Genomic DNA, 12,687 nt, shown 5'->3' with positions numbered 1-12,687 from the left:
ATAAGATCGCTGTACATAGTTCTATTCTGCTGAATGGCGCATTATATTCCTCATTAGATGAGGAGTGAAAGTTTAAATATTGTTTTTCACTTTGGGCTTTATAAGCCTGAAAGTTCCTTGTATACATAATATTGCTGGATGAAGGAAAAAACGTTTCACCCAACAAATCAGCAATACCTTGTATATCACTGATTATTGTGCCATTATTTTCCAGCATGAACAGAGAGTGAGAAGCATATTTTCCATTAATTTTATGGATTTTATCCCAGACTGCTTTTGAGCTGGTGGAAGATGTTATACGAGAAACATACTTCCTCCAAGAATCCCTTTGGGTTTGCCTTCTTATTTTTCTGGCATTTCTCTTTGCTTTTTGAAAAGCAATCAAATTGTTAGCAGTGGGGTATCTTCTGAAAATCCCCCATGCTTTCTTTTGTCTTTTAAATGCTGCCTCGCAATTCTGATCCCACCATGGTTTTGGATGCTTTGGATATCTGGTTGATATTTTCCCCATTGTTTTTTCGGCTGCCTGAATAATACTGGAAGTGACAACTTCAACTGCATCATTGATATCAGCAGTATTGACCACTTCCTCAGTGATGTTAGCCAAAGAGGAGAATGCAGGCCAATCTGCCATTTCAAGTTTCCAGCATGGTGCACAGGCTGTTTCACAGCTTTCTCCGCCTCAATATTTTAAATATACAGTGGTACCTCAGGTTACGAACGCCCCAGCATACGAAATTTTCAGGATACGACATGAAATTCGAACATATTTTTGCTCCACGATACGAACAAAAATTCACCATACGACGTTACATTAGTTCGCATTTTACATTTGTTTTTCTTACTACAGTTATCTTTTTTAATGTATTACTTGGCTTTAATTTGAGTATGTTTTTCGCGTTGGAACGAATTATTTGGTTTTACATGTAATCGTATGGGAAAAGATAATCCACCTTACGACATTTTCATGATACGATCTCAGTTTCGGAACGGATTAATTTCGTATCCTGAGGTACCACTGTATTGGGAAATGGTCACTGGAAAGTGGATTAGATCCAACATCCCATGTAAACACTGAAAACAGGTTTGGTGTTGCTAATGATAGATCAATGGTAGTGAATGTTCTTGTTGGAGCTTGGAAGTATGTCACTTCTCCAGTATTAAATAAATACAGTTGGTGGTTACCTTAGAATATTTCGATGGCTCTGCCTTGACGGTTGATATTGTGACTGCTCCACATTGGATTGTGGCCATTGAAATCACCAAGTAAAAGGAATGGAGTTGGCAGCTGTCCAACCAAGGTATCCAATTCATCCTCATTGACTCTGACATTTGGTGACAAGTATATAGAACAAACTGTGACAGTTATGCCAATTGAAATTCTGACTGCCACAGCTTGCAGCTCTGTTGTTATTTGTACCGGTAAGGACGGGATGCAGTTTGAAACCAGTACGGCTACATCTCCACTGGTGCGGGTGTGCCTATCATCATCCATCATGCGGTAGAGATCGAATCCTTTTAAAGAAATTCTTTCTCCAGGTTTTAGATGGGTTTCTTGGAGTGCCACACAGAGAGAAGGAATAGATGATGTCGAGTTAATTTAGAGAAGTTGTTACAAAAACCACGACAGTTCCATTGATTATTTTATAATCCATTGTGTTTGAGGCAGCATTCTTTGCAAAAAAGTGTCCCTCTTCAATTTAACTGGTGATTTTCCTTTCAGAGGCAATATTGGTTGAGTCACCTCCATATTATTTTCTTCATCAGAGATATCAGAGAACTCACTCATAGACTGAGCCTCTGATTTTTTAGATTTAGAGAGAGCTGCTTTTACTCTGTTTGTTTAGTGGGTTCTTACTAGCCTTTTTAGAAACCAGGTTTCTTGTTATTACCCGTTTTAGGTAGGGGTGTTTTTGCTTTTGTACTCTCCTTTTCTGGTGTTTGCATAGATGGAAGTATTAAACATTTCACATGGCAAGTAAGAGATTTGCTTGGGGAGACAGAAATATCTGTTTGAACCCCACATGTCTTTGTGGCTTTCAAATGTTTTTTGTTTCACTGTTGCACTTTGAGTGACCATGTGGTAAGCCTCTGGGTATGGTATGTTGTTAATGGTTTTCACTTGCTGGATCTCTTTCTCTCTCTCTGCCATGCAGGGCATTTTCGGGAGTAGGCAGGATGGGTGTCTTTTCAGTTCACACAGCATGGGGTACTTTTACATTCAGTATTCTCGTGACCTTCAGTTCCACACTATGCGCATACACTTTTCCCTTGGCAGGATGTTTGTGAATGTCCAAATTGCTGGCATTTGAAGCAACGCAGCGGATTTGGAACATACGGACAAACTGGGCAGTGCAGATAACCTGCTGTAATAACAGATGGCAAAGTCAGTTTATTAAATGTCAAAATAAGATGTTTGGTAGGAATCAACTTGCCATCTCAACGAATGGAAATGCATCGGACAGCAGTGACCCCTTGGTCTGAAAGGCCGATCTGAATATCTGATTCGTCTTTGGATATCAGATCAATCTCAGATATTACCCCACGTGATGAGTTTAGGCTTCCGTGTGGGGTGATAGTGACTGCCATTTCTCCCAGGGTTTCCAGAAGTTTTGCTGATTGTTGTGGGAAAGCTGTTTCCACCAGTAAATCTCCTGATCTGTGTCCAATGGTCGATTCAAACAATTTTTGATTCAAGCTTTAGACAAGGATTTCACTCCAGTTGTGTGCACTACTAAGTACACTGGATTACTGGAGATTTTTTCATTGGTTGTTGTTGCTGGTGCACAAGGATGTTTTCGATTTTCTTGGTTCTTCCTCAATATCCCACCGGTCACCGGTACTCAGGTGGGATTAAGTTAAGTTGGGTTTTGCCCAGAGTGGAGGTCTTTTCGTTGGCACCATCGGCGACGGTGTCAGGCCTCAAAGCTGGGAGCCTTCGGGGCTTCTCCCAGCTCGCCAAACTGGACAAACTTCATTTCATTAGCTCGGACTTCTTGTCAGACCACTTATACATGATTTTTCTTCTTCTGGTGGAGTTATACCAAACACTTCAACCGCACTTTCCCCAACCAGCGACTTTAATGGACGTCCATTACACTAGGGGAGACACTGGTCACTGCATTAGGAACATCATGTCAGCACCATCTTGGATGTGGTAATGGCATCCTGTAATTGCCATGTCACAATTGCTGCAACTGTGATGCGATGTGTTGACCTGTCATTTACATACTAAAAGACAATAGATGGTTATGGGCAACTTGAGAACTTTGAGCACAGATCATTGGGACCAGTACTTCTGAAACAGCTGCATTTGTTGCTTGTTTTTGTAACATGGTTCCCAGTCCATGAGTGGCTAAATCATGCACAAACATCCACCATAAGATCACACAGTGACCAGTCACATGTGGTTAACCCCAGAGATAAGCGTTACATTCAAGACTAGCATCTGAACAAAGACATACCACAGCGGAATAGCTTGCCCACCAGTGCAACAGTGGACAAGGCAGATGCGTTTTGACAATGACCATTTAAGATACCTTGCATTGACTGGGATTCAATAACCATTGACCTGCACAGGTACCTCTTTTAACCAGTTCATTGCAAACAACATCTTGTCTGGAAGAGAGAAAGCATCATTGAACCTTTAATATGTGGAAGAAAGTCATCTGGAGTGATGAGTTCTGTTTCATTCTAAACTGCACTGATGGCAGTCCTAATCTGACTTAAATAGCATGAAGCTGCATACTTCTGTTGAACAGTTCAGGTTCCACAAGCTAGTGATGGTAATATCATGGTCTGGAAGGAATTGTCTTAGAAAGGCTTATGACCATTGCTCGTCATCCCATTCCTTGAATAGTGAACAATACAGAAACCTGTTAGGTGATCTCCAAATCCATATCTCTAGATTATGTTTTTTCACAGATGTTATGTTTCACCATGATAACATATCACCAGGCAAGGTTCACTTGGGACTAATTAGAGGAACATGATAATGAATTCCACACACTGCCTTGTTCCCAAACTCACCAGACTGCAACTCTACTAAAAGCATGATTAGAATATGCTGGAATATGTGGTAGTGTTGTCAACTGCTCCTCTGAAAAATGTGCACCAACTAACAAAACTGCTCAAGCAGGAATGGACCAAGTTAAGAATAGAGGACATTCATCATCTTGTAGAGTCCATCCCCAGTATTTACAAGCCCTGATCACTCAGAAAAGTAGACTAATTCATTATTAGACAGGTGTTCCTAATGTAGTGATCATTCAGTGTATATAGTGTTCATTAGGGTTTCTCAAACGGGATTCCGGGATCCCGGTTGTTTTTTTAACCCGGGAAATATCCCAGGAAATTTTTCTCATCCCGGGAAATCCCGCAAATTTCTTAAAAATTCACTTTTTTTCTTATTTTGTGTTAAGGTTGAGGAATTTTGCAAATAGAAAGCATAATTAACTCATTCACTGTCAGAATACATTTGTATTTATTAATTTTAAACCTACCTATTAGTTTTTTTAAATTTTTGCTCGTTATAGCATGTCACAAATGGTCAATAATCAATATATAGCTTATTTGTGGCAGGACTATAAAAATTCTTTACTTGTCGGAACCTGTAATATCTGGAATAATTGTGCTTACGCTGTCTTGAGTTTTAACCATGCCCAGTAGCTTCAATAAATGCCTGACGCCAGATTGTGCAAATTGGGCAAGGATACAAACGAGTACAAAGTCTGCAAGTATGAAGTTTTTCTTCATAAACCTGATTATTAAAGCCAAATGAATTGCCGAATTATCGAGCTCTAAGCTTGATGCCGCTATTAAAGCAGCCAAGGTAGACAAATCAAGAATACTAGAGAGCGAAAGAAGTACTACAATCTCGAAAACGAACTCGAAAGCTTCCAGGCTACAGGTGAAAAAACACATAATATCTGTCTTCTCTTAAATGCATTAAACACTATTCCAATCACATCAATTGAATCGGAAAGGGCATTCTCGGTGGCAAGACTTTTCATTACTAAAATAAGAATTAGAGTGAGTTATCGGAGTATTGACCATCTTTGCTTTTTAAAATCTTATAAAAGTTTGCAATATTTTGTATTATATTTTATTTAAAAAACGAAAATTACCTTCTAAATTAGAAGTTCATTTTTTTAATTTTTAACTCAATTCAAAACATTTTTTTTGTTGTTGTTGTATGCAGTTTCCAGCAAACTTTAATTAATTTTTTTCTATTTGTGAAAATTTCTACGTTATTTAAAGGTAATTTTTATTATAGGCCTATAGACCTTACACAGCATTATTAATATGATTTTGGAGGTTACAGAACTTTAAAATTACTTTAAAAAATGGAAAATAATTATATCATTTGATTTCAAGATATTTTGTATACCTTAAAAATAATTAATTCTATCCCGGGATTTCCCGGGATCCCGGGAAACAGTTCACTTTTATCCCGGGATCCCAGGACAAGCAAAAGACCGGAAAATGAGAAACCCTAGTGTTCATAATTAAAGTTTAAATTGTGAAAAGTTATAATTGGAGAATTATACAGTGGAATACTATAAATTAATACTCACGCCAAATATTGTATAGTAGGACAGAGAATTCACTGAGTTAAGCATTATAAATGCTTTTTTATTGCAAGTACTTTCAACAAATTTATAATCATCATCATCAGGTGAATAAATGTTTTAAAAGAACGTACAGAATATACTGAGAAGGAGAACAGAACACACATTTTCAAATTAAAATATTTGATAAACTGTTAAGAATGAGCAACTAATTTTCGAATGTGTTCGAAGTCATGCATGCGATGTGATATGTGTGTTGCAAAGTGACGCATGCATGGACATAGATCCATGTTAGTAATGTGACACTGGATGAGCATCGTTGTTTAACCGCTTATACAGCATGACCCATACATTGGGCAGGTCGAGAGTGGGAGTGTTGCATGCATCTGAGGTTGCCGTGAGAAGGGACTCCCATATAAAGACAAATTTTCAATTTTTGCAGCACTTGATCATTGTTGCTTGGGTCCATAGCAGGTTGTAACTCTGCTCGAGCACCTTTTTTGTAAGCTCTGTGGTGTGCCTTCCATTCACTACATCATCTTGGTGTTCTGCTAGGCAGCTAGCAAGCATTCTTGTTGTGGCCCCAATGTACTTTGTATTTATTCCTGTTGCGAGATTCTCCAGCAGTACAGTATAGACCCCTATTTTTCTAAAGTGGAGAATTTATCCTTGTCATTGCATATGATCCTATGTAGACTTGGTAGCGGGGATAGGGGCAGGAGAAGGTTATGCTGCTTAAAAATATGGCAAATATGTATGGACGAGAGTCCAAGGTATGACAACAATGGCTAGACTACAGAAAATTCCCTCTTATTAAATAGCATGGTACTTGAAAATAGGGATTTTCTTATCATGTTGAGAGCACATGCATGAACTTAGCATGTAAGAAACTAGCAGTCTGTACTACCAAACTAATGGTGTTCAATTCCATATTTACCAGCACTTGCTTTGATGACAGTAAGAAGGCTCTTTTAATCAGGGTGGCAATGGTGGCATTAACATACTGCAAAGGCTGGAAAGCATCTGCTGGGATAATATGTGGTGCCATATTAGATTTGTGGTGAACCGAGAACTGTGGCCCATCAGGTGATCTACGTATGCACAAATCTAAGAATGTTATTACTGCATCATTCTCTTTCTCCCAAGTGAAGTTAATGGAAGGATATATGCTTGAGAGTTGAAACATTTTTTACTTTCATGCAGCATCTCTATCTTCCCATGCTATGAGTATGTAGTCAACGTAATGCAAGTACAGCAGCAAGTAGTGGATGGCAAGTGGGGAATTGAATACTCTGTGCTCAATTTCTCTCATAATGAGCTCCACTAAAATAGCAGATAAAGGGGAACCCATGGAAACTCCCTGCTTCTGTAAATAAATATTTCAATTGAAATGGAAATAATTATGCTCGGTGATAAAAATCAGTGCATCACGTATATCAAGTACCTGCTAGATATTAAAGCTCTTTTTGAGGAGCAGAAAGTTGATAAGCACGTTTGGTGCCCACATTTGAAGCCGTAATGGCTTCAAACGTGGGCACCAAAGGGTACAAGGATACTACATCTAGTTTGTAGAAGGTGAAGGTGCTTGTTTGATACTGAGGAATGCATCAGTTTCTTATCAGTTAGAAGCAATATGTTAAAAAATAATGATACTATTACCAAAAATGATGCACTTCTCATGAAGTTTTATCAAAATAACAGTTGTGGTTTGACAACATTGTGAAAACTCAGGACATTGAAGGGTTTAAAAATGACCTAATGACTGTAAATGCTGTCCTAAAAACGATCCAGAAATTTGGAGTAACAGGTTCCTCAAATGTCACACTTAGCAGAGGATGGAAGCTTCTGGAACAGCAGACAGTGGAGGATGAAGCCAAAATGTTACAGGAAGAAACGATGAAAAATGTTATGGAAACAAGCAGCACATGCATATTGAAAAGTCTTTAAACAAGCCAGTAAATAGTGTTCAAAGTGATAAGGCAAATTCTGTACTGTTATCCTTATAAGATTTCCTATGTTCAGCAGCTGCTTGGTCCTGATCAGGATGCATGAGTCATTTTCCCTGCATTTTTTACTCATTTTTTTGCTGAACTGGACAACAACTGGCCATGGAACATTTTGTGGACTGACAAAGCTCAGTTTCATCTGCATGGTATCATGAATATGCACAATTGCAGAATTTGGGCAGCCAAAAATCCACACACTGTGCAAGAGATTTGGTATGATTTTACCATGACCTTTATCATTAGACCTTTCTTCAAAAAGCATGGTGTTACCTGCACTATACAGTACAAATTTTTTTAAACATTCCATGATACAACAAATAATTAATCCAGATAATTAAACAGTACAAATAAATCAAAATAATCTTAAATTTTTATACAAATAATAAGCTATAATTCATAAATTATTTTAATATATCTAGGTAAGCAGTTAACACACTATTAACACACTATGTAAGGTTAATGGTAAGTTGATGAACTAAGAATATTAACAGATTTACATGTAAAGAGTTTCAATGCAATATCTATTGCCTTTAGGAGTTCCAAAGAGTACTAACAATATTAACTGAAAAGAAAGCTGTCAAATTTTTGTAATTTCCTGTAGTCCATATGTTTTTCATGTTCTGCAATTCTCCATTTGAAAAAACTGTAATGCTCAAATAATGAAAGATAAGATAGGATTGCATGATTTAAAAAGGGTCAGTAGATTTAAAACCAGCAAATTCATATTAATTATGCAATAAAGAATTTTGCTGTTATAAAGTAAAGAAATATTATAAACTCCTGATAATTCTAATTTATTCTAAGACTCTCTATCTATGATCAATATTCTTTTAAGCAATGGTAGGTTAGTTATTGTTGGATGAATAGGAAGAAATTCTCTAAACCCAAAAAATTAAAAAAAAAAGGCAAGAAAATTCTGGTGTGTGTGTGTTAACATCATCTATTTTGTTTAATATTTCAGGATGGGATGAAGATTAAGAAATTAAATTTGACATGATAGCTTGTGTGTAAGGGGCATTGATGCTATTAAATTTAAATGCTTAAAGGTTGAGAGGATGGGGACGTAAAAGGACATCATGTATCATATCTTGAGAGGGGTTTGTCTTAATGAAGACTTTACTAATTATTAGCATTTACAATTTTTTTTATAAAACTCATCTCTATCCTCAAAATTAAGCTTTTGCCATTTTCTAACAATTAATAATATAAAAAGTTTTTTATAATAAAATCTCATAACAGATGAAACCTACATAATTTTATTATGATTAATAATATATAAGTTATTTTTAAAATAAAATCTCATAACAGACAGAAAAGTTATGCAACTCATTGCTAGTGTTTTTTTCTTTTAATACCACATGAACTTGTAAACTGAGTGTCACCATTATTTGTAATATTATGTTACATTTCCTGAATGCTACAACACAGCAAAAGAGTGAAGGTTGCTATTGTTTACAATCATAAATTAGTAAAATTTGTTAAATATGTAATAAATTACATTCATCAAGTATTTTCCATTTTTTAAACCAGTATCTTAAAAACAGGGCTGTGAATTACTCAAAGGCATGAATTATTTGAATAAATATGGTAATTTTTTTAAATTTTATATAAGTGTTTATTTAATATCATATTAACAGGTAAAACACATGGAAACAATAACTCTGGTGTCAATTTGACTGGAGCCATGTGCTTCTGATTTTGCTTTGTAAGCAAGGAACAACATGTAAAAAACTAAAACTTAAAACTATATTCTACTGGATCACATTCTACTTGAAGAAGTCTAGTTATTTTGGCAAGATAATTTAATATGTATTTTTTTTTTTAACAATTTGTTTAAAATTGCTGGTGATGTTTTAACCAACTAAAATAACAATTGCTATTATTTATATTGAATAAATAAAATAAATAAATAAATATTGAACAAATATGCTGAATAATAGAAATTTATTTATTAAAAATATAGTAAACACTTTGAAAAAGTATTTATTTCTGTTTTTACTAAGCATTAAAATTTGCATTAGATGCAAAAATTATTCTATATGCTAAGTTGACATAAAGTAAAGAATTTGTCAAATTTTAGCTTTCATAACAGCCCAGTTACTATATGATATTGTTAAATATTAGCGTATGTTGTATATTATAAAATATCACTTCTCGGCCTTATGAAATATTGTTTTAAATTCAGATAATGTTATATGGAATCTAAATATACAATCATTTTATTTTAAAACACTATCTTATCATGTGTAATGTATTTGAAAAGTCTATACTCTATAAAATAACTTGTTGAATCATTATTTTCATATCAATTTAGCATAATTAAAATTCTAGTTGTTTCATGTAAAATTAATACATAGTTACAAATAATTTAAATTATATTAATATGTTGCATTATATTAAAATTTTGTCATAAAACAATATGCTATTTATAAGGTGCTGAATATTTGGGTTTAAATGTTTAATAATTTAGTAACAAAAAACTTTTGGACATTTTTTCCTTGTAATACATAATAAACAGACTCAAGTAAAATATAATGAAAAGTTGATATGTTTTATACATAAATTTTTGAAGTATAGAAATTTATTTACATTTACATTTATAAAGTTATCTGTTCAATACATAAATGTATAGATTTTTGAATAATTAGATTCATATAATATTTTAATTTTATTACATTTCAATTCTTATTTAGTAAAAAAAGTCAAATTTAAAACACACCTGAAATAATATAATCCTAGAAAATTGTTTAATTTATTTTTTTATTCTATGTTTAGTTATGTTATTTTGCAAAGCATGACTATTTTTCCAGGTATATCCAAAGAATAAAAAATTGAAATCAACTATTAAATGAATTTCATTAAAGCATATTTTTATTTAATAAAATTTTGCTTAGAATATTTTTTATACATTCCAAATACTAAAAAATACTTTATTTAGAGGATTTTGTTAAGAAATTCCCAACAAAATTATGTAAAATAAATAAATAATTAATTCTTACTATTTGATTGTATCAATAATAAAGTTGAAATGGATAGCATATGTTGCCATTTAGTATTAATTTAAACAAGTAATTATTGATTTATTTTAGCTAAGAAAAAAATATATTAAAAAAAATATTTCAATGTCAAAATAATATATAATTTAACTTTTCATTTTAATTTTAGGTAAAGTGACTACAATTTTAAGATAATTTTGAATAAATAAAATCGAGCATTAAGTTTTTTCTAGCTTCATAAAATGTTATTTTATATTTTAAAAAAATTGTTATTTGTTTTTTGAAATGATAAATATAATTGATTCAGATATGGATGAGAAAATATTTAAAATTTACTTAACAGTTAACATCAATATATATTTTTAAGTTTACCAAATAAAAAATTAAAAATGATTGAAAAAATTTATTTATATAACTTTAAATATTCTTAAATGTTGGCTTATAAATTAATTATTGATACACTATCAAAACAATTATATATTCAAGTCTACAGTATTACTATGTTACTATTAGGAAAGAAGAAAATTGAAAATAAATATTTGGATATTATTATTTGGTATTATATTCATTACAAAATATTTTAAAATGATTTTGTAATTTATATAATTCCAATATAAAATCTAGAGTTTTTTTTTACACTAAGCATATTTATTTATATATTAAATAAACCAAAACATAAAAAAACTAAAAAGAAAGAACAAAAATTATTTAAAAAATAAAGAATTTTGAATTAAAATTTATAACAAATTACTTTATTAAATATATAAAACAAATAATTTAATAATGAGATTAGTTTATTATTTACAATAAAATTTTTCATGAAATCAAGAACAGCATTCCATATAAAATTTACATTGATTTTACAAATTACTAAAAGAAAAAAACAATAAAATGTTAACTAAATTTTACAAAAAGTAAAGAAAGAAAAAAGAGAGAAAAATTTATTTATCTATTTTTTTTTTTATAAAATTTTCTTTTCTTTATATAGTATTTATATGAGAAATTTTGCTTTATTATTTGCATTTTATACAGAAAGTAATTTAATTGATGTAAACCCATTATATTTATTATCTGAATTATTAATTACTATCAAAATCATACAATCATTTAACATATCAAATATATTCAACATAAAGAGATGTCATTTATTATAAACAATAAAAATTCACAACTAAATTTTAGAAAAAAACAAAAAAAATATAATCAACTTAAAATTCAAACATATCATTTTAATTAATGTAATATACATCAATAATTCAAATGTTTTTTAATAATAAATTAAATACTTATCATACAGGTTGTATACACATAATTTTATTAATTAAATTTTTAAAAAAATAAGGTTAATTTTAATGCGACCGAACGTGTTGTTTTTCAATTTAAAAACAAACCCAAAGCAACAAACACGTTGTCAAAAATTAAAGTTAAACATCCGCCAACGTGAGCGTATGTATAAAACGCTTATTTATATTCAATTAAATTTTTAAAATTACATAGATAAAGAGAATATTTAAATGCGAAATATAATGCTAAATAATTAAGCAAACGAATAATTTACGTGAAAAACATTAAGAGTAAGAGAAAAAATGAATAAATATTAATTTAAAACTTCGATAACGATTAATTCATATTTGACCGACTTAAAAACTTTTGGCGGCTAAAATAAAATTTGAATCTTCAATCGATTTTTCAAGTAACAAAACCTGAAATCATTTTTAAAATAACTCTTTTTGAATTTATTTACGTCGACAAAATACCGATTAAATTCGTAGAGAATTTACTTCTTCCGAATGGTTCTTTACGAACCCTAAATCGGGCCTAATATTCCCGACTAAACTGTAAATATAACGTATCGGACGGCAAAACGATCTTACCATTTTTGGTGTCTTCTAGCATTCTTTTAATGTCCGATATTGTTAATTCTAGTCCATATATATCGCCGAAATTTAATAGGAATGAACATACGACAGCAAAATTCGGGTCATTATGACAATCCTCTTCGCCTGACGCCATTTTTCAACCGAAGGAAACAATGATGACGTAGGAAACCATGACTAGCGATAGTTTCGTATTCGTTACAAATTAAGTTTACCTTCTTTTTTTTTATAAGAGTAT

The 12,687-nt window shown here is 32.2% G+C and overlaps 1 protein-coding gene across 1 annotated transcript in view; it reads right to left on the bottom strand.

Annotated features, from left to right (window-relative positions):
• LOC111636999 (remodeling and spacing factor 1-like) overlaps positions 1-12,621 on the bottom strand; it is a 112,500-nt gene extending 99,879 nt beyond the window's left edge. Inside the window, exon 1 of the mRNA XM_023382406.1 lies at positions 12,447-12,621. Within this exon, the coding sequence (XP_023238174.1) occupies positions 12,447-12,585 (139 nt within the window). The 5' untranslated portion in view covers positions 12,586-12,621. The remainder of the gene's footprint in view (positions 1-12,446) is intronic.
• Between the last annotated feature and the right edge of the window lie 66 nt (positions 12,622-12,687).

This window comes from Centruroides sculpturatus, unplaced genomic scaffold (genome assembly GCF_000671375.1).
Source record: "Centruroides sculpturatus isolate CEXI.00-Female unplaced genomic scaffold, Cexi_2.0 scaffold60, whole genome shotgun sequence".
NCBI lineage: Eukaryota > Metazoa > Arthropoda > Arachnida > Scorpiones > Buthidae > Centruroides > Centruroides sculpturatus.
Note: the sequence above shows the minus strand (reverse complement) of the source record. Positions and strands in the feature narration are given on the sequence as shown.